The sequence below is a fragment of the Vicia villosa genome, linkage group LG1 (assembly GCF_029867415.1).
Source record: "Vicia villosa cultivar HV-30 ecotype Madison, WI linkage group LG1, Vvil1.0, whole genome shotgun sequence".
NCBI lineage: Eukaryota > Viridiplantae > Streptophyta > Magnoliopsida > Fabales > Fabaceae > Vicia > Vicia villosa.
In genome coordinates this window covers 84,701,842-84,724,551 of record NC_081180.1, presented here as the reverse complement: position 1 = coordinate 84,724,551, position 22,710 = coordinate 84,701,842, and the positions used below count along the sequence as shown (strand labels likewise).

Sequence of the window (22,710 nt, the reverse complement as noted above, 5' to 3'; positions counted from 1 at the left end):
AAGTATGAAATGACCAATAAGATTTGTATATAATATAAATGTTTTCTTCAAAGAAAACTTCAAAAATAAAATTATAAATGAGGAGACTAGTTTTTTAGGAGATGAAAAGATAGAGTATAACAAACTAATAATATTTAAGTAGTTTTTATAATTTATTAACGGATACGGATATCCGCGGGTACAGGTAACATTAAACCCATACCCATATCAATTAATAAACGGATATTTAAATATTCATTTATTTTATCCGTGTATATCTATTAAACTACTCGCCTCGTATCCGTAATAGATTTTATCCGCGGGTATGGATATTTTTGTCATCCCTAATTCGAATTAACATTAATGTTAAGTGAGAAAGTAATAAATTAAGAATATTAATTAGATGGCATATTTGGAAGATTAAAAATAAAATTGCATTGGAAATGAAAAGTAAAAGTGACAAGTATTTTGGGACAAACAATTTTGCTAAACGTGATACTTATTTTAGGACGGTGGGAGTATTAATTTAAAAATTCCAGTATGATTTAATAGAATACACGATGACCATTGATTGATAGTGTAAAATTATTTACACTGTCAGTGCATAATTTTAAGGATGTTTGCGTTGTGGTTTGAGTGATTTTTACGCTAAAGTCATGCGGTTCAGTTTGGTTCGGTTGACTTTTAGAAATAAAACCGAACCAAACCAAACCAAACTAATGTGGTTTGAATTGGTTCGGTTGGTTCGGTTTGTTTGAGATTTTTATTGAGTCATACATAAACATATATAAGACAACATAATTTTGTGTTTAATTATTCATACTTTATTGTAAAAAAAAATTATTGGTGAAATAAGTTTATAATTTGATCCATAAATATGAGTTGCGTCTTATAATTTTATCTTATGTCTAATGAGCAATATACATGAAATTGTATTATTAAAAAAATTTCAAATAGTATTATATTTCATATATAAAGGGATGTGAAAACGTTTTTTAATCTTAACCTTATCAATGTTAACAAATTAAAAATGAAAAAATAAATATATAGTAATTTCATTTCAAATAAAATTGACAATATTTATAATTAAATAATATTAATATGTAAATTAATATAAATATCATACAAGGAATATAATAAAATATACACATAATGTGTGTTGATTTTTCAAAAGAATCAAAAAAAATATATAATGGTTTGTAAGATTTTGCAACTTAATGCGGTTTGGTTTGCTTTAGTTTGGTTGGGATAACATAAACCGCAAACCCTAAACTTTGATTCTATTGGAGATTTGATTCTTTAGTTCTAGATTATATCTTTTTGACATGCTAATATTATTGAGATATATATGAAAGAAATATCACAAAATCAAATATGTCAAGATTTAAAACAGCCTGTACCGATGTTCTGATACAGAATGTCATGACATCTATTAGAACATCATTTTTCAATATAAGTTCAAACTCTGCTGTATTAGTATAATCAAGGTGTTACGACATCTTGCTCAACATCTTTCATGAACCATGTTTTAGCAAAATTGTTGCCAACCGTAAAACCATGTAACTAACAATCATCTCGCCTACGGGGAAGTTGAAAGATGGCGTTTCTTTATGCCATCTCTCAGCAAATGTCGCTGCATACCATAGCTGATGATGTTGTACCCAGAAGAACACAGACTAGCTAGACAGGAGTATCAGAGCACACTTAGGAACCACTCTTCCTTAGGCTCAAGAAGCTTGTGAATTTTTATGGCATGGTTAACAGATTTCAAACACTCACGTTCCTGTTAAAAAGAAAATATAACAATATCATTCGAATTGAACATGGTTAAAATCTAAAAAATAAGCACCGTTAAGAAATATACCTCTTCGGCCCAATTATGCGGAGCAATATGGTCCCAAAATATACCACTAATGACGTGTCAGTGGGCCCTCCTGGATGAGGGTCTACAAGTGGAGGGAGATCATCACGTGCAAATGGGGCCTCTTTGTCCTGGTGTACACAAGCCTGGAATGACGACCCTTATGATAGTCGGCTCCTAGAAGCCGACACTTCCCTGTCGTGAGGCCTAGAGGCGGCTCCTCCATACCTCTGGCCTGCTCATGGGAAAGAGCCCTATCACGGCGAGCGAACGGGGTTAGTTTTTCACGACCGAGTCTTATTCTGTTGATGTTTGCATCCATTCTCCTTGAAAAAATATAAAAGAAATTAGTGTATCAAGAAGGAAAAACTTCGGAGATGCATCTCCAAACACCAGAAAAGACCCATTTCCGAGATGCATCTTCGAAAAAGCTTCGTTTTTTATTTCAATGGCAAGAACATCTCCCCACACTTGCTCTAACTACCCTAAAATCATCAAAATCATATAAACATTTCATACACATTACCTATTTCGAATGCTAATACTACCCAATGCATTAAAAGTAACCTATTTTATCTAATACATTAATCACAACTCAAACTAAGTTAAATGAGAAACTTACTCAAAAAAGTGTTGATGAGGACGCAAAATGTTGAATGTAGTTGGTAGAGTGAATTGGGATTGGTAAGATAGAACTAGAGGTTCTTATGTTGCTTGAATAATTGACTAGAACAATGTTGCTCATAAGCTCCTATGGGGCAGAAAAGTTTTTGAAAATGAAGAAGGAGAAGAGGGAGGGTTTGGTACGAGGTTTAAATATATTTACCTCGTTTAGAGATTCATCTCTGAATTAATCCATGAATTAAAAAAAGGGATTAATTTAGAGATGTATCTACAAATTGATCCTAAAATATTTCCGCAGATGCATATCCTAATTTAATTAAAGTAAAATAAAGAGATGGTGAGTTCAGAGATGCATCTCCAAATATAAAAAACATTTTTGACATTTCGCCAAGAATCTAAAAGAAAATAGCAGAGTGAGAAAAGAAATAAACCATAATGTAATATTCTTAAATCAGGTGAGCATGTTTGGCCACAGTGCAGACTTTAGCCAATATGCAGTGTTATTTCTGCCAATAAGTGGAAACAATTCAACACATATTTTTTTTTATTGTGTTAAGGTGAGAGACATTTGAAAGAAAGTGTTACATTGGCTTCATGTTCAACATGAGCCTAGGGAGTGGTATAATGAACTGAATTGGTTAAATTAGAATAGTAAAACAAAAGGGTGGAGAGCTATGCTCCTTAAGAGTGCATCAACTGAAACTATTTATGAGAATTGAAGGTATAAAAATGATAGAAGCTACGAGAACGTTGTAAGTAGTACACACATAGATGAGAAAATTAAAGAAACCATTGTGTATAGGCGTTAGAAAAACTCTAAGATTAGGAGGCATATATCTAGGATGATGATGCCCTAGTTGTTTGTTTTGAATTTTGGTGATTTGTGGCAAGATTCTTAGAGATTGCCTTGTGTATATATTTTTTGAATTAATTAAAATTTTTATTAATTAAAAAATAATTTAACAGAATATTTTTATAACTAAAATTAATTAATATAATTAATTATTTTAAAAATATTTAACTTATTTAATTTTTTAGATGATTACTTAATATATATTCACTGATTTAATTGAGTGTACATATCATTCCAAGATTTATTCGTTATCGATTGCATAATCCTTCAAACAGTGATAAAATTCTTTCTCAAAAGATTTAACACTGCTGCGTGTTTAGGACTGGTTCGAGCTCTATCAATTATATTTATTTATATTTATATTAAATAAATTGGTTATAATTATAAATCAATTATCTTTTTAAAAAATATTTTAAAAAATATTCAAAAATCAAATAAAATATCCAATGAAATGGATAAAGTAATTTTAAGAAAAGCCAATAAACAATCACCTTAGAGTTTACCAAAAGAAGACAAAATTGTAAAACGTCACAATTTTACCAAATTTCCCCTGATCTTTGTAGAAAGAACAAAAATAATTGAAAACGGTAAGAAAAATAAAATAAATAAATTAAAAAAAAAACAAAAAATCATGATTACTCCAATATTGTACATGTAGTCACGTCTTCTTGGATCTTTTATAGCCACAAACATAGACCGACGTTGGCGCACGTTAGTCCAGATTATCCATTTCATACTAAACTACGCATTTTCGGCTACTGAAGGCTCTACTTCCCACTTGCTTCTTCCTCTAGAAGAAAGTTGAAATCATCTCTGCCACCAAACCAATCTCTCTCTCTCTCTCTCTCTCTCTCTCTCTCTCTCTCTCTCTCTCTCTCTCTCTCTCTCTTTCTCTCTCCGTTAGTTATGGCGTATTTGAGACCTACCCTCTCTCAAATTTCCCTTTCCCAATCCAATTTTCCCAGAAATTCTACATGGAATAATCCTCAACACTGTTTTTTCCATAAAAGGATCGCAAAGTTGCAGAATTTCAACTCTTCTAAATCTTCCACCTCTTTCAGGGTCTGCTCTAGTTCTAAAGATACACAGAACCAAAACAATGGCAAGTTTTTTTGTTTTTTGTTTTGTTTTGTTTTGTTCTCTACTTGTGTCATCTAGTTGAACAGAAACTTAGTTTCTTTAGAATAGTAATGGTTTTTCATTATAAATAATTAAGAAAATTAACCAAACTTTCTGGCCTTGTATGTATATATGTATGTATGTTGTATGATGATGGATTATACAGCAAACAGTAGTTATTTATTTTTTATGCATCACTATTGGTCTTAATTGGCACTTGAATAGAAATACTCATGAGATGTAGCTTGATGAGTTAATATATTATTTGGATGGTGTTTTGCTATGGAACGGGTTTATGATTGGAGAGGATAAATTCGTTGTTCGTTGTGGTGGTTCAAGGCTTCTGATGCGGTGGAGAAAGATTGACCTGCAAATTATTAGCACTAAAAGTTAGTAAGAGAATGAAATTGGATTTTGAATGGAAATGAATTATAACTTGAGAGTGGCGCACTTTCCTCTTTAAATAGGATATATAGGATACATGACTGGTAATTGCATGTGCGTGGGATGTGGCCAACCTTGAATTGATTTTGGGAGACTATCATGGTAATTTTATGACGGATATTCTGTGATGCGGAGGGAAATTGTGATAGCATACACTTCATGCGATAACAACCTATTTCGCTACTGGGTTTTACCTATTTGGCCTTGCAGCCGGCCCATAACAAATGGTATCATCTCAAGAGAAAACACTTCGGCCTTTATAGTTTGGCACTTCATGTGTTTGATTACTAAGAAAAAGTATGTGCTATTATGTTTTGGCAAGATAGTAGAAAAGTTAGGGAAGCAGCTTAGATTTGAAACCCAGACACAATATAGACATGTCTACACTAATTATAGTTTGAGAAAATGATATATTTGAATGTAACCGCATATATGTTGTTGTTGTGCCCATGTCAGACATTGACACGACAGAATTTCGATTTAAAATTTCTATGCTACATGCAAGTGATTAAATAGAATAATATCAAATGACTAACTTTGCCTTTTGGTGGCTTCAAACCACTACTAAATTGTATTGATTTTCAGGAGAAGAGCCTCCAGAGTCATTATTTATGAAGGAATTGAAGAGGAGAGGAATGAATCCTACATCATTGCTTGAGGATTACAAGCAACCCAACTATGGACTTGATGAAGAGGCTTTTGTGAATGAAGAAGATAAAAGTTTCCCAAAGAGAAAGGCGGTGTCAACCGATGTTGAGAGGGGTCTTGAAAATCAAAGGGAGCGGTCTATGGCGCTGAACAGTGAAGGTCTTGAGGTTGATTCTTTGTTGACTTTTCTTTAGTAATATTTTGTCTTTCATTTATTGCATTGTTTGCACTGTTATAACTTACGTTGTTTTGATGCAAATAAAAATCACTAAATTCTAGCTTTTGCAATTCAAACCACTAAACTTGCTTTGGCTGTTGATATTGAGATTCAATTATTAGGAGGAACACTTTGAGACTCATCATCTTGATTCTTGATCTGGTGTTTGGAACTTTAAGGTTCCGATGGTTTCTGTAAGGAACTTGGTAGAGATTTAAATAACTTTTAAAACAAAGTTTGTATGCCATCAGTTTTCTAATTAAGAATTCTACTCGCATAATAGACAGATAAATATGATTTCTTTTGTTCAATTTTAATACACATTATTTCTTCTCTTCATAAATATCTTTGCTTAGAGAATGATTTGAAGTGTTTTATAGGATTTCTAAATAAAGTATGTACCTTATCTGTTGTGTAGTAAATAATTCTTCTTCATGATTTGAGAGAGAAGTATGCTGTTGAAATTTAGAAGTTTTCTATTCTCAATTATCATCATAGAAATACAGCTTCCAGGCTTCTTATGAGCCATACAGTAGTGTCTTAGAACTAAATTTCGAGAAGAGTCAACATGAGCATTCGTTGTTTGGAGAAAACGGTCAGCTGCCACTCTGGTCTATTGTAGTCTATGAAGCACAGACACCGACACAGACACCAAACACTGACACATTGGAATTGGTAATCATTTGAAAAAATGAATAAATTAAAGGTAATCACAAGTGTCGTGTCAGTGTCGGTGTCTGACACTGACACGGACACACCTTTTTTCAGAGGGGTCGGTGCTAAAGAGGTTGTAGTGATACTAACAGAAACGATGCTCTGAGAAATTACATGATGACAATATTATGCATTAACCTTTCTCTGTCGGACCAATGTAGATATTGGTGCCTTTTCTTTTATATTTAATTTTGAAGAGATTTTTCATTTTGTTTGCATATTCTTTGCACAACCATGACTAGCTTCCAGGTAGCTGTTTTGCCCACCATTTCTTCAGGAACCGAGTCAAACCTTTACCTTCTTATCTTACTTGCCTGTACCTGACTGCCAAAAGCGGTTCCTATCCTGATTTTGACCAACTGTCACTCCACATTCATCAGCTCTTAAGCTACTGAATGTGAATTACAGTGAGTAGCAAGCCAGTGATCAGGTAGTAACATTTTTTGCAAGAAACTAGTCAGCAGGAAAAGTTGCCTTTCCGCTGCTATACAAAACGCAGGTTCATCAACACTGCTAGGGTCATATTTGGCTTTTAGAGTGCTCAAATAGTCTTCTCGGCTCTCGCTGATAGTAGTGTAACAAAATTAAGTATTGCCGAATCATAATGTGTAATTTTTGTAATGAAGATTTAATGCTAACGCTTTATTTGAACTTCTTTTTCTAATGACATTCATTAGAAGTCACTCATGTATTTATACATTTCAGGGCTTGGTGCCTCGAGCTAAACTTCTATTGACACTTGGGGGAACATTCTTCTTAGCATTTGGACCGTTGATCCTCATAACCGTGGCATTTTTTTCTGCTCTTTACTTCGTAAGATATTTTGCTTTCACCTAATATGATCTGCAGTGTTTCATGATCTTCGCTATATCTTACCATCTATCCAATGTTTTATGAATTCTTGACATGAAATATGTTGTTTTTCTTGTCGAACACTGATGCATTGATTATGTTTTGTTGCAGTATTTTGGACCGAGTTTTGTTCATGACGGAAGCAAGCTGTCACTATCAACTCCACAATATGTGGACCCTTACGCACTCTTAGAAGATGATAGAATATCTCAGATCGCGCCTCGGCTAAACTAAAGGCAACATTATTACACGTACTTTACTATTAGGAACCTAGTAGTCACATATATTGAATTTCAGTTTACTTGGCTTTGTTGGTTTAGTTCCTTTGTAAAATATCATCCAGGGTGAACTTGTTATCTATTTTGCAGTCATCATTGACACAATTCTTTACATGTGTCTTCTGCATTTTGCATATATATTGTGTATAGTTTATTTATATTTAAATGAAAAGTAGCATTACTCTTAATATTTTTATATTTCAATTAGAAGTTAAATTTGTTTGAATTGTGTGAAAATAGTGTTAAACGAGTTTGAGTCTCGTCCCAAAAGTTAGTAGATGTTAGGATAACCACATATATACCTAAAACAATCTGGATACTTATGTAAGATTTTAATACAACTTTGATACCCTCCGGTTCTTCTAATTATCATATTGCATTCCTTAAGTTAGAAATTCAAAAGTGCTACCAAGTTAAATGAGTTTGAATGAGATTCTAAAATGTGTGGGATCAACTGAGATTAGTGGAGAGACAAACATTTGGATAAACAATAGGAATATATTCCAGTAGAGGAAGAATGATAATGTACTAAACTGGACTAGCAAGTTGAATAAGAGGATTGACATGTTTTTGTGAGATGGAACATGAAAATATACTAGAGATAGATTTGATCACCAACATTTTCCACTAGATTCATCGTTAGAGAATGACAATTTCTTTATAGATCCCAGAGGTGAAAATCCTGATGGAAACCCGAAATTTTCTTCGAAGATGCATCTCCGGAAAAAAAATAGGATTTTGGTTAATTCGGAGATGCATCTTCAAAAACACAAAAAAATTTGAGTTTTTGATTAATTTGGATATGCATATCCGAAAAAACCCCCTAAAAAATTGTCAGAGGTTTTTTCGGAAATGCATATCCGAAAAAATCTCAAAAAATTGAAAAATTTGAGATATTGATTAATTCAGATATCATAAAATTAATATAATTTATAAGTTATGAATAATAATAATAATGATAATTATACGGTTGATATTTCTATTCTAATTTCAATTATAAATTAAAAAATAAAACTAATAAAAAATTTAATTATTTTTTTGATAAATTTTATATTTATAATTACTAAAATTATAACTAATACACAACAATTATGATTATATAAAAAATAAATATATTAATAATTATTCAACAAAAATTTAAAATAAAAGAAATCAAGTAAGAATAAAATTATTTACTATTTTATTTTTATTTTAATATAAATTTCGAATTACATAGTTTTTTAAAATAATAAATAAAAATCACAAATATAAAAATTATTTTAATAACTAATTATGATAAAAAAATTATTTTTCATTTAGTTTAAAAAATTACAAGAGGATTTTGTCTTAATTTTATTTAGTGAATAATTTATATATTTAATTTTATATAATTCAAAATTTACTTATGAAATATAATAAAAATATTTTTCATTTATATAAATTAGTAAAATAATTTTCAACTTTAAAATTATTTTGGAAATTTTGTTTCTAAATGAATTTTTTCAATATATAATTGTTTTTGAAAATTAGTTTATGAAATGATTTTTTATGTATCATAAAAAATATAAATATTAAATAAATATTATTATTATTATTATTATTATTATTATTATTATTAATTTATATATAAAAATAAGGTGTTGATTTAAATATTTATTAGGCTAACATCATTTTATATGTTGATTATAATAATATATATTTAATAATATATTTTAATTAACACAATTAATTATGCTATAGATTCACCTTGATTTTAATTTTTTAATAATTATTAAGTTTTTTCGAATATGCATATCTGAAACATTTCAAGATCAAAAATTGGAATATTTCAGATATGCATCTCCGAAGACACCCCTCTCCAAAAAAAAAAGGTGATTTCGAAAATGCATATCCGAAAACACTTTTTTTTTCTAAAAAATAAGGTGTTTTCGGAAATGCACTTCTGAAACCAATTTTTTTCTGAAAAAAGTGATTTCGGAAATGCATCTCCAAAATATAAGAGCATTTTGGAAATTTCGCTGCAGGTATCTAAGAAGTTGGAGGTCCATAAAGAAATTGTATTAGAGAATTCATCGTGATGAAATCTTCCTGTAGCTCAATTGGGCTTAAGTCAACTATTATTTCAACAATTTCAATTTTATGAGAACCATCAACATGAGAATCTTTATCCATAGGATTATTTGGTATTTGAATTTCAAGTTCATAATTAACATCATCTTGAAAGAAAGTAGATCACTAATACAAAGAAGTGATTTTTTCTCGGATAGAACTTTTTTTTATGTTGATTTATTGGACGAGGTAAAGAAATGTGTCATAAAAAGTGTCATTTTTTTTGGTTGAACTACCAACCGAAGAAAAATATTTAATGGTCATAGGTTATATCGTATTGTCTTTACAGGAATTAATGAGAGAGAAAAACTATCGTTCAATAGTTTCAATCCTTCTAAATTTGGTTTTGGATGCGGAAAGTAAAATGCGGGAAAAGTAAATAAAGTAGTTAGACAATCTATTGCAGCTCAAGAGAATTCATTGTGGAATTGTATTTCTTTCTACCCGTCAAATACTTAAATTTGAATATCTTTCGCACTACACCTATAATCGCATCGAAATCATAAGGCATCGCTCGAGATGTACCACAACAGCGGTTGTGTCTAACGCAAAGTTGCGGACAACCATATCACTTGCATCAGCGATTTCCCAACCGACACAAACAACACAGAGACATTAAACCCCAATACCCATAAAGATTGTCATCCCTAAATCTATGCCTAAAGTTTAGAAACTAATAAATATCACCATTAATCAAGATCTATGCAGCATAGTCTATGCCAACACAAATCCGAACATTTAAGCAAAAAAAATCAAGAACAACATCGATAATAATTTGTAAAGCAAATATAAATATGATCCAAAGATCAACAAATGTACATACAAGAAGAGAAAAATATACATACAACACCCACCATTGGAATGGGTCACATGGAAGAAGGAGAACAAGTAGAAACTTCTCACGTTGTCGTCTCGATCGAAGATAACCTACGACCAAACGACATGATGAACCACTCAATGATGTTGCTTGAACCTCTAAACTATAAAGAATGGATCAAAGCTCAACTTTGTCAAAGAAGAGATGATAAAAAAACAAAAAAATGTGTTATAAGCTATCTATACAAAATCTGAAAAGGCAGAGCGTGCCATGCACCCTCTCACTTATATACCAAACCGCCATAGCACGCGGTGCGACCTCAAGACCGCGCGACACGCCCTTCAGACTGCCAATTTTTATTCTTTTGCTCCCAGGCCGCGCGACGAGCCCACACCAGAACTTATTTTCTTCCACAAACGCGCGTTTGAAGCCGTGTCTTCGACACTTTATTGCTCATGCTTCAAATACATAACAATACCTACAAAAAGATATTAAAACTATCAAACGATACACAATTACATGAAAATACAATTATTCGCAAAGTAAACCTATTTAAAAACAAATCAGAGATTATTCAAACGATATTAACAAAAAGTATCGACAAGTGCAACAAAACATATATACCAAATATCTACATTTTTGCACTTATCAGTGAGTTACACAACGAAAACGTGATGAAGAATGTATGCCAATGGTTGAGGAAACTTCATTTGAGTTTGGTTGTCATTCATTTATTTAAAGCTTTGTTTAATGTTGTTAATGGCGTTTGAAGAGAGGAAATATACGTGTGCTGAAAGAGTTGATGTTCGAAAACATACGTGTGTTAGAAGAGATGATGTTTCAAAAACGATGATGTAATTTGAGTTTAGAAATATGTTAGGGAAGTTTGATGAAGATGAAAATTGCCTAGGGTTAGTTTTTTTTTAAGAGAAATATGTTAGAGAGTTCTATTTCGGAGGAGAATGAAGATGAGATGTGTGTTGAAAAGTAAATGAAAAACTAAACTCTAGTTCTCTGAAATATAAATACAAAAAATCATTCACATCGGGTATTAGAATCAATCAATGGAATAGATAAATTTAAAATTAAAAAAATGCCTTATTTTGGAAAATTGAAGCAAAAGATATTTCCATTCGGTTGGGCAATCTAACCGAGGGATCATTAGACAAATTTAAAATAAAATAAAAATAAAATAATGGTCAATTGAAATAATCAGAGATTTAAGTAATAAATTAAAAAAAATCAATATTTTTGTTTGTAAAGATTAATCTTCCTTTTGTAATAACGAGAGATTTAAGTAATTAATTGCAAAATGTTAATTCATTTTTTTATTAAATATTTCTTTTTATCCAATAAAAATTAATTTAATAATTAAAAAGAAATAGAAAAAGGAAAAATAAGTCAATTGAAATAATGTAATGTTTGGCTGCTAAGCCAATTGAAAAAAAACAAAAAACAGAAAAGACAGTAATTAGGAATTGAATCGTGTATCCTAATACATCTATTCCCTCTATTGTTTCAAAATACATAGAGAATAAATTACATTAAAAAAAGGAAAATAGGGTTATGCACTGACAGTGTAAAATAGTTTTACACTGTCAACCAATGACGATCATGTATCAGAACAAGTCAGACTGAAAATTTAAAACAACTTGTATGACATGGCAGAACGTTATATTCTAATTGGATGACAGTGTAAAACATTTTTACACTGTCAGTGCATAACCATTAAACTCTTAAAAAAACAATTAAACATGATGCTTTCAAAAAAATATAACTGGCCAAGTTAAAACTTTATCATAGAATGTATTATTTGTAATATTGATAGAATTGGAAAAAGTTATTAATATTGCATTAAAATTTGATAAGAGTAATTTATTTTAGGATATTTTATTTTACAAATGGTCACTCATTGTGGACCAGACAGAATAATTTACAATAAAACTAAACTAAACTAACTCAGTGTGGAATTCACTTTTTTAAGGTAAATAAAATAGGATGTCACAGGTTGGAATCCACATCCTTGCATCTGATGCCTGTACACAGCTATAACTACAACTGAGTTGGCTTAACAGGACAATTATTTGAAAGGCTTATAGATCATGAGTTCTGAGACGATTCCTTGAATTGATCCAACTGCAGCAACAAGACTAACAATCAAGCAAAATCCACTTATAAGTTCCATTCCTATCCATTTTGAACTGTACTTAGCAACATTAGCTTGTGTCAAATACATCTCAATTGGAAAGTACACAGTCAAGGGAAAGAATGTTATAGCTCCTAACAAACCCACAATGCTATTGAAGAATGGAAATATTATAGCAACCAATGTTGTGATTATCACATATATTGTCCTCCATATCAACCTGAACATATTCATTCTCCATGTACCAACCAAAGGAATTCTTACATTATATTCTTCTGTCATGAACATGCTTCGTGGACAACGCTTACTACCCCAACTTTCCACTGCAGAAAATACAGGTTGTGCAAATACCTGATAGGCACCGACGAGATGAATAATGATGAAAAAATTACCAATGTCAACGAGCCAAAACGGTTCGTAAAAACCAAATCCAGTTAAGAAGTTTCCCGGTGCGTTATTCCCAAATGCTGCATAGCCTAGAAGACCACATAATGCATAAAAGAATGTGGTGACTGAAATTCCAACCACGGTAGCTTTCTTCATGGTTTGATTTTCTGGCGGGCTTGATTTTACCGTGTCCTGTATAAGACAAAAAAAAAAAAAAAATCAGATTTTATCGCTTTAATTTAACTATTCGCGTAAACTTGTGAAGAATCATGTAATTTTGCTTTACATTATACTTGCCTGTATCTCAACAAAAACCATACTGAAAGCATATGCAAAAGCTATGTTTCCAAGTGCTTGAAAGGTATTCCACATCTTTTGTGTACTTGTGACATCCACTCCAACAACTAGTCCTGTAAGACCTGTCTCCAAATGGTGTCCTTTTTCTACATACATATCAGAGTGATTTATGTGTTAAATAATTTATAAGTATAACCACAAGTAAAAATCTCTAATTTTTATATTTAACTAAAAATTGTTGATGATTAACCTGCAATTTTTGCTATGGAGAGACCGATGCCGATAGAAGCATAACTAAAAGACATGACAGAAGCAACAATAGAGAGCCATGAAAGTTCATGGAAATCTGGAATTTGGCTTATGAAAATCTGAAAGATCCCAAAAATGGCCATATATGGATAACTGGCAGTATCACAATCTGCTTCGTGACCATATTTATGAAAGCAGTTGGATTTTTTTATAGCCCTAGTAAAAAAAATATGAAAGTGTTATAATTATTTTTACTATTACCACAACTTTATTTAATATAGTTAATTTATTTATGTGAGAGATTCTTACACCATACTAATGGATGCTGTAAGAGTGTAGCCAATGGTACAACCTACAAGATTTGTATATTGTGCCAGTCCACAAAACTTGTATTGAGTTCCTCCTGCAGAGAAATAGAAACAAATGTTACATTACAACAATTCACAAGTATTATAGAGAAGATGACTTTGTAAATTAAATAAGTATTTTATTTTATTCAAAAGTATTCAATATTTATTTACATACAACAAAAAAGAAAAGAATTTTTGAATTAATTACCTAATATATTTTCGACCATTTTCATGTAAGTAGGGTTTCTCTTCCCATGAACAGAATCTGGATATCTATAACAGTTAGTCATGAGAAGAGAAGTGAGGAGAGTGATGAGAGAGAACAGTACGAGAGTGACCGCCCCTCCGATCCATCCGAGCTGAGCGACTGCCCATGCCAACGACAAGACTCCAGATCCAATGACAGCAGTAACTATGTGTGCACTGGCAGTCATCCATGTTCCTTCATGAATCATAATTAAAACATTATTATGTTAAAAAAACAACATAGTAATAATATGTCAAAAATATAGTTTTGATGAGACAAGATACAAACCAGTTCGTTTTATGCTTCCATCATCATCATATTTGTCATTCTCTATGGAGAAGCTACTTTGCACTGCCATGACTCTCTTTTCTCTTTGTTTTCTTTGTAATGTGTTATGAAATTAGCACCTATCTAACGTGTGTATAAAAGGCAATAAAAATATAAATAGTATAATACGATGGTTGATTGAAAGCACAAGAGGTACCTAGCTATATAGCAAAAATAACCAAACATCAAACAAAAAATATAACAAGACGGATAAAAAGTGCTGAAAATAAGAAACAAGTGTAGTTTATTTTTGGGATTCTGTTTTGTCTGTTTTTATGTTGGATTAGATGCATTTGGTTGCTATATTTATACTATTCTTAGCCTTTATTTGTTTTCTTTATCTAGATTCTAGAATATATTCTATTTGCCTTAAAAATAAATTTTTTTAAAAATTGTTTGAGAATAAAAAATTTACAATATAATTATTATTTAAATGATACGACTTTAAAAGAAAATTTGTTTTATTTATTTATTCATCAATATGTTTGATTTATATAGAAATTAAACATATTAATTTTTCAATAAATAAAAAAAATCATTTTTATTTATAATAGTCAAATGTAAAATGTATATTTTACAAAGGATAAACCATAAATTGAACGGAGAGTAGATTGTGAATTTAACTTTTAAACAAGATATAATCCATGTGTGCTTTGTCGTTTGTACCACTCATTGTGAGGATTGGTTGGTTTATAATCCATTCGAGATGTGAGTTGGAGTGTGTTCCTTGAGTTGTAAAGTTCTGTTATCTCTCTTAAACTGTGAAGCATAGAGTTGATTATTGTTCATTCTTAAGCTGTTAAGCATATAATGTTTATTGTTCTTGGAGGAAGCTTTTAAGCAACTCTAAGTATTCTTCTTAGTCAAGAGTCTTGGCTAGGTATTGTCATGGAAGTGTGTCTTCATGTGTGTTTCTCGTAATTGAAGATTAAGGTAAATGGCCGTCAATATCAGTAACGTGTGTTGTTATTGTGAGACATCACTGCGGTGATTGGAAGTGAGAAGGGTTTCTCTTATCTAGGAAGTTCTTAGGTAGAAGTTGCACTGGTACGAATTAAGTGAGAAATCAATAAATCAGAGGTTGTTTACGTGTGAACCGGAGGTTGTTTGCATAGTACTTTGAATTGATACTGCTAATAGTGGATTTACTTCATGGCTTGGTAGCCCCCAGAGTAGATTTTGTTGTACATCGAACTAGGTAAACAATTCTATGTGTTGTTTACTTTTCAGTTTTGTAATTTATTGCCTTTATGTTGTTTAGATTAGATGTCCCAACATGTCAGAATTTATCTGAAGCCTAGCATACCAGAATTTTAAATTAAATCATTCAGTTTTTATGTTGGACGATAGCATTGATAAATTATTTTCAAATAAAAATGGATTGCAAAAGTGTAATCAACAACAACATTGTCATTTTACGAGATATATATTGCAAGATCAGAAAAATATTTTGGTCAAGAATGTAAAATTAGTTTCTTTTAAATGAACAAATGTAACAACAACAACACACAACCTTGAAAGAATTCCTAACTAATTATAAAACCTTAAATATTTTTTTGCCATGCAATCCATATCAGAGAATGATGTTTACTGTAACACCCGAGACCAATGAGGACGGAGAGTGGTTGTCGGTGTACGAAGCATGACAATGACACATTCTTGAGGCCAAAAAGGGCGAGTAGTGGTCGTCAAATTTTCAACGGAATAAGAGGGATCCAGAGGCTATGCAGGCATGAGATGCTTGATTGAAGGAAGACTTATAAGAATTTATTGGTACTACCTATACCAAGACATATATTTGTGAAATTCTGGTATGAAAGACTCAGGATGTCACTCACGATGTCTAGACATCTGATCTATTTATTAGCTTAGCAAAGGCAGAACATAAAGATCCTCAATATTTAATTACCCCTAAGAAGGAGTCCATGAGTACTGGGATCATGTATGTTCAGTCAACATAACCAGATTATAATCTTTATTGGTTATGTAAAAGGAACAGCTATCAAACCTGATCCTGATGTTATACGCGATGTTACAACATCCATGACTGAACACACAATTAATACAATGCAGAAGATAAATAACACAGTGAATTGTTAACCCAGTTCGGTTTAACTACCTACTCTGGGGGCAACCAAGCCAGGAAGAAGATTTCACTATCAGTAGTACTATTTTATGTAAACAACCTCTGGATTACAGATAAACAACCTCTGGTTTACCTAGTCACTACTCAATACAACCTTTATCTTAGAACTCCATCTAAGACAAGAGAACCTCTACTCACTCCCTAGTGATACCTAACTGTTACAACTCTGCAACAACTATTTAAACAATTAACAATGAACACTAACTTGATCTTGCTTCACAGCTTCAATCAAGAGCACAATACTCAACTCTTACCTACAGGTTTCGAGTGAGAACAATAACTTCTCTTACCTACAGGTTACGAGAAGGACATGGCAGCCATCCCACAACCTGGGTGGTCTACCTATAGAAACCCTAATGACTACATCTTTTCTAAACACGATTTTCTATATTTTTAAACTAGGTTACAAAGGTTTCTATTTATAACCTATTCCCAATTGGACTTGGGTTTACAAATCGCAGCACTACTGGATGTTACAAATATGCAGACATCTTCTGCTAAAAGAAAGGTCTTCAATCACAAGTTTCCTAATTTATCTCCTAAATTAGAAACTGCTGAATCTTCAATATTATGATTTGATTTTTCAATATTCTGACTTGATTCTATTGACATTTAAATCTGCGCCACATTGGATTACATAATATTCATAGAATATTCTGTATCTGTTGAGAATCAAACTACATCTTTATTCCAGTTCTGCAGGCGCGATGTCATGAGTTGATGTCATGACATTCCATATAACATCTTGCCTGTACCTGTTTTGTTCTTTTATATTTGCAAGACTTATACATTGTATTATATTTTGCTGCTATTATATTTTAGCCAAACGTAGATGCCAATCAGCCAATAAAAACATCAACAATCTCCCACTTTGGCATATTTTTGCTAAAACTATACATACATTAAAAATGCAGCAAAACATAAATGCTTCAACTTTCAAGACAACAAGGAAAAACAAATTTTAGATTTTTTACATTCTCAGAATTAGGCTTCAGCATCTTCTGTTCTTTAGGTTTTGAACCTCATCATAACATCTTCAGTCTGCACTCTCTTTACATTACAAAATCTTTTGTTTCTTTTGACAGTAGCAAAATCAAATGATATTTCTCTCCCCCTTTTTAGCCATAATATGATAAAGATTGGACCGATGTCATAATATACAGTGGAACACCTTCATGCAACACTGATGTACATGAGGAAGATGATGGGAGAAAGCCTTTGTTTTGTAGGACCAGTGGTGGCATAAGAGAACCCTTTCTCAGTCTTTAAATAGAAACCAAATCCTAGCTTAGAGCCTAAGAGAGAACTTGAGTGAAAACTGTCCACCAGTCCTAGTAACCCAGAACACAAATCACAATTGTGTTCATAACTCAGATCACAAATCACAACGAAAATGATTCCTATACTGAAGGTTGTATATAGTGGAACATCTTTGTTGTTATTGCAGAAAAACCCATGGTAGAGACAAACAACATCCCCAGCCCGTGTTTTTCTTTTTCTGGACAGGTTTTGGCAATGCAACCCATCATAATATACCAAACCCAGACACGACTTATAAGGACACACACGAAGGACATCTTGAGAGAGTTTGATTTCTGTTATCTGTGGAGACGCCATTATATAGCCATTTGAGACTATAGGAAATAACGATTTTCTTGGTCTTGTTCAATGGTCAAACAGTTGATTAGGAAATAATTCCAAAAAGCAATTAATCTTTCCAAAGTAGTTTTTGATTGTTTTTCCGACAGGAGTTATCTTTAAAACCAGCGCATGCATAGTCATTGATTGAACTTTACACCGACCACTGATGTGTAGATAAACTTCAAGACAGATTTCCTTGTTTGACTTAGTAGATTCAATGTCTTTAAACATGTCACGACATCCTGTCAGACATTGTCACTTTTTCACCTCTTACGCACAAAGCTCAAGATTCTTCAGCAGATTAAGACAAAGCATCTTATGGACCAAGTACCGGACCTCCTACTTACTCTACTGACTTACTAGTCATAGACATAAATCTTTGTTGTTCTGAGCACCTTGAGACTATTTAACGCAACCGTGAAGAACCTTCCAACACTTGTTGACACACAGTCACCTCATCAGTTCAGAGAAAGAATTGTGGATTCCAATTGCACATGGTTAGATTCAACCATTCACAGATAACTTACAATAATGTTACATTTTCTTTATGATGTTAGAGTATTTTTGGACCAAGACACTTTTCTTGACATAAGAAGTCACCCCCCCTATCTGAGATAGTCTGAGCTTCTTCAAGGACAAACTTGTAATGATGAATGGAAAACATAAGACACATCTTCATATCTTCAAGAGCTCACTCTCTGTTCAACTATCCTGGTGAACACACTCACTATGGCAATGTTTCTCCTTTACATTAAATACTCACACCAGAAATCAGATGTTATAACATTGTGTCTGACATTAGTACTACCAGTATATTCCACACGGTTCATATTTGTTTTTACAACAAACCCTTGTCTACCAACTTATATCCACTAGAAATGATCAAATGATGACCTCTTGACATTAGATGCACACACAGAGAGGTTTCCATAATCTCAACATAAAGAACTGCCACTTCTTGTACTTTGTTGAGCATAACCTTGCCATGTTTGTATCAGATCATGGTCTGCTTAAGAAAATTTCAAATCCTTCTTGATATGATGTTTCTCAATATTACACATTGATTTACATGCTCTTTATCTTGAACCAGAAGGATCCTCCTTATCTTCAGCTGTATTGATCAGATCATAGAACTTTAGTCTTCATAGTCATATTCACGTAGTGAAGTCTTCATTATGAAAGTAATTATGTATTTCCAGAACACATTACTAACATCAAGATTAGAATCTGCCCATTCTAATCCACATTATGTCTGAACTGCCACTTTAGACAATATTGTCATTTTTTCAAACTTCGCATGCACATACCTAGATATTCTTCCAGGATAATAGCACATTGTGATGTTGACATCACCCAAGACATAAGTTCGTCCGACACCCAAACTCAAACAAACTCTGACTATCCATAGAGATAACACGTCTCTATAGAATGACTTAGAACACAAGGAGAAATTTGTGTTCACGACACGAAATAAGACTCTACTCTTTACAAAACAATTGTAAAGAATGACCTCAGACTTAACAATGTATGAACACTACCCTTAAACCCTATGATTTTCACAATTTGATAACCATAACCTAGACTCTAGACTTTCCTCATATCCGAAAGAAGAATATGAGAGACTCAAACAAGACTCAAAAGTATGAAACAGAAAAGACTCTAGAAACCTGAGCAATTTAAACAACATACCTGGACTTTAACAAAAGTCTTGATTAAGAGATGTTATTTGAAAAAGAACTGCATCAGGTGGACTTGTGTATAGGTTGGAACATGCACTAAGTCAGAACAAGTGATACACACCATCAATACATGTCTTTAGATGATAATACAAAGAATAATCCTTGCTGTTCTTTAAGAATAAACATGTATTGAGTTATGTTCTGACATCTTGTGTGACATTGTTCTTCTGGCTTAAAGATTAGTCTTTGAAGGACTTTTCATTTTATTAGAAGCAAAATAACACTGTCTTTGCTGATCTTCATACTTTCTTACTCCCCCTGAGATATACAAATTTAAGACATCTTTGATGTTCATCCTTGAAGCTCCCTTCATTTAGAATTTACCACAGTTTCCAAGTTTAGAAACCTCAGTTTTCTTTCTACACAAGATTCACATTGGCACACTCTACAACTTGAAGTAGAAGAAACTATGATTTTATAACCATAAATCAATCTTCAGCTGATAAGTTTGAGCTTTTCATACAGGCATTGCAAAATATCCAGCTCCCATCAAGATATTTAACAGATTTAGTATGTTTCACCAGATACTATTGCCACACTTCCTTAACTTGTGAAGATAAAAATGAACACGGATCTTTAGTTCACACTAGTCCTTGAATACACAACTGGAAGGACTTCTCATCTAATAGGTACTAAGTCTCCCGTTAAAGTACTTTATTAGTTACTCAATAAGATTTACTACACACACTAGTTCATCTTGACTGATTTCTTCTTCTCAGTCTTGCATCCAGGTTTTACACCCAATAAGTACTAAGTCTCCTGTCAAAGTACTTACCCGTTAGTCAGTTAGAATTTGCTACTCACACTAGATCATTTTGACTGATTACCTCTTCACATTTATAAATTTTTCTCTTGGCAAACACAACAAAAAGAAACTGAAGATCTTGAGATGATGTTGTAACATCAGATATGACATCATCCTTCACGGTTCTTGGTTAACATCTCTAACATCTAATTCATAGCACTTGGGGTGGAAACAAAAAAATGAAATTATCAGCAACATCCAGACATATCAAGGAATAGAATAGCCAGCATCTCAATAAGCTTTTCTTCAGACTTTCATTCTGATTTTGAGATGATGGATGCCATAGTATGTACCTATAGAGGAGATTCCCTCATTTAGGTTTCTGGAATAGACTTTATTATGACATAACACTGAATTAGTCAGATTCTTCTGAACCATCTGACTTCCTTGATTCCAAATATCACTACCCTTTCTAGATCACAACTAGAGCAGTAAACATTCTTGACCATATTTCATTGTGGTTGAGACACAATATTCAGCTTCAACAACTGCTCTATGGTTATGAATGAAAATACACATATCTGGTTCCTTTGATCAAAGGAAAATACCAGATGTAAGCTCATCTTGATTTAAACATAAAGGACCAGAAAGGAATACCTTCATGAGTTTTCTTTGGCACTGAGCTTTTACTTCTAACCCCCGTAAACTAGGATTTGGAGTAGAAGCACATGTTGATCGTGTCCTGATCAACTTATAATCAGATGTCTCCTCTTCCATACCAGGAGTAGGTTCCAAACCAATGTTCTCACAAGACAATAGTTTAGCACCAGAACATCTATGCTGGTAGCTGCATACCAGTACTTAATGTCCTAACATCTGGTAGGACATCTGTTCCTCCTTCTAGGAACACTCCAGCCTTGAAATTCTTCAAGGTTCACTCTTGCAGATGATTATGAATATCATTGATTAGTTGACATTCATCAGCTCTAATAAACCATGCCATTATGAGTGGACTTGAGAGATTACTCAAGTATCTTTGACACTTTAATTATAGCTGTCAATTTCTGCCATACATTCTGTTGAACCTTCATAATCCTAGGGTTTCTCAGAGTCTATGCAGCGGAAAATAGTCATATCTCAACAGAATTCACACAATGCTTACTTTAAGTGTTAGTTGTAAGCATGACAACTACAGATTATAATCTTTATCGGTTCTGTAAAAGGAATATCTATCAAACCTGATCCTGATGTTATACGCGATGTTACAACATCCAAGACTGAACAGACAATACAATGCAGAAGATAAATAACACAGTGAATTGTTAACCCAGTTTGGTTTAACTACTTACTCTGGGGGCTACCAAGCCAAGAAAAAGATTTCACTATCAGTAGTACTTTTTTATGTAAACAACCTCTGGTTTAAAGATAAACAACCTCTGGTTTAAAGATAAACAACCTCTGGTTTACCTAGTCACTACCCAATGCAACCTTTATCTTAGAACTCCATCTAAGTCAAGAGAACCTCTGCTCACTCCCTAGTGATACCTAACTGTTACAACCCTGCAACAACTATTTAAACAATTAACAATGAACACTAACTTGATCTTGCTTCATAGCTTCAATCAAGAGCACAATACTCAACTCTTACCTACAGGTTTCAAGTGAGAACAATAGCTTCTCTTACCTACAAGTTTCGAGAAGGACATGGCAGCCATCCCACAACCCAGGTGGTCTACCTATAGAAACCCTAATGAATACATCTTTTCTAAACACGATTTTATATATTTTTAAACTAGGTTACAAATGTTTCTATTTATAACTTTTCCCAATTGGACTTGGGCTTACAAATCACAACACTACTGGTTGTTACAAATTTGCAGATATCTTCTGCTAAAAGAAAGGTCTTCAATCACAAGTTTCCTAATTTATCTCCTAAATTAGA

General features: G+C 32.5%; 2 protein-coding genes across 2 annotated transcripts; one reads left to right on the top strand and one right to left on the bottom strand.

Moving 5' to 3' along the window:
* Positions 1-4,012: 4,012 nt before the first annotated feature.
* On the top strand, positions 4,013-7,777 carry LOC131643404 (uncharacterized). The gene is made up of 4 exons (XM_058913620.1): positions 4,013-4,419; positions 5,466-5,695; positions 7,165-7,272; positions 7,423-7,777. Exons 1-4 carry the CDS (start codon positions 4,224-4,226, stop codon positions 7,543-7,545), a joined length of 657 nt encoding a protein of 218 aa, XP_058769603.1. The 5' UTR covers positions 4,013-4,223; the 3' UTR covers positions 7,546-7,777.
* A 4,797-nt stretch (positions 7,778-12,574) lies between these two features.
* On the bottom strand, positions 12,575-14,528 carry LOC131648149 (amino acid permease 6-like). Its single transcript, XM_058917934.1, has 6 exons — positions 14,459-14,528; positions 14,132-14,365; positions 13,883-13,976; positions 13,575-13,789; positions 13,325-13,470; positions 12,575-13,219 (listed from the first exon to the last, which is right to left on the bottom strand). The coding sequence occupies exons 1-6, from the start codon at positions 14,526-14,528 to the stop codon at positions 12,575-12,577; spliced, it is 1,404 nt and encodes a 467-aa protein (XP_058773917.1).
* Positions 14,529-22,710: the final 8,182 nt, after the last annotated feature.

What these genes read in the sequence shown, in the direction of transcription:
- LOC131648149 (XM_058917934.1), bottom strand. Translation starts at nt 14,528, where the DNA reads ATGGCAGTGCAAAGTAGCTTCTCCATAGAGAATGACAAATATGATGAT. An exon ending in ACAGCATCCATTAGTATGGT is followed by an intron (nt 13,790 to 13,882) that starts GTAAGAATCTCT and finishes TTTTTTTACTAG; the next exon opens with GGCTATAAAAAAATCCAACT. An exon ending in CTCCATAGCAAAAATTGCAG is followed by an intron (nt 13,471 to 13,574) that starts GTTAATCATCAA and finishes ATATGTATGTAG; the next exon opens with AAAAAGGACACCATTTGGAG.
- LOC131643404 (XM_058913620.1), top strand. Translation starts at nt 4,224, where the DNA reads ATGGCGTATTTGAGACCTACCCTCTCTCAAATTTCCCTTTCCCAATCC. An exon ending in TGAACAGTGAAGGTCTTGAG is followed by an intron (nt 5,696 to 7,164) that starts GTTGATTCTTTG and finishes TATACATTTCAG; the next exon opens with GGCTTGGTGCCTCGAGCTAA. An exon ending in TTTTTTCTGCTCTTTACTTC is followed by an intron (nt 7,273 to 7,422) that starts GTAAGATATTTT and finishes GTTTTGTTGCAG; the next exon opens with TATTTTGGACCGAGTTTTGT.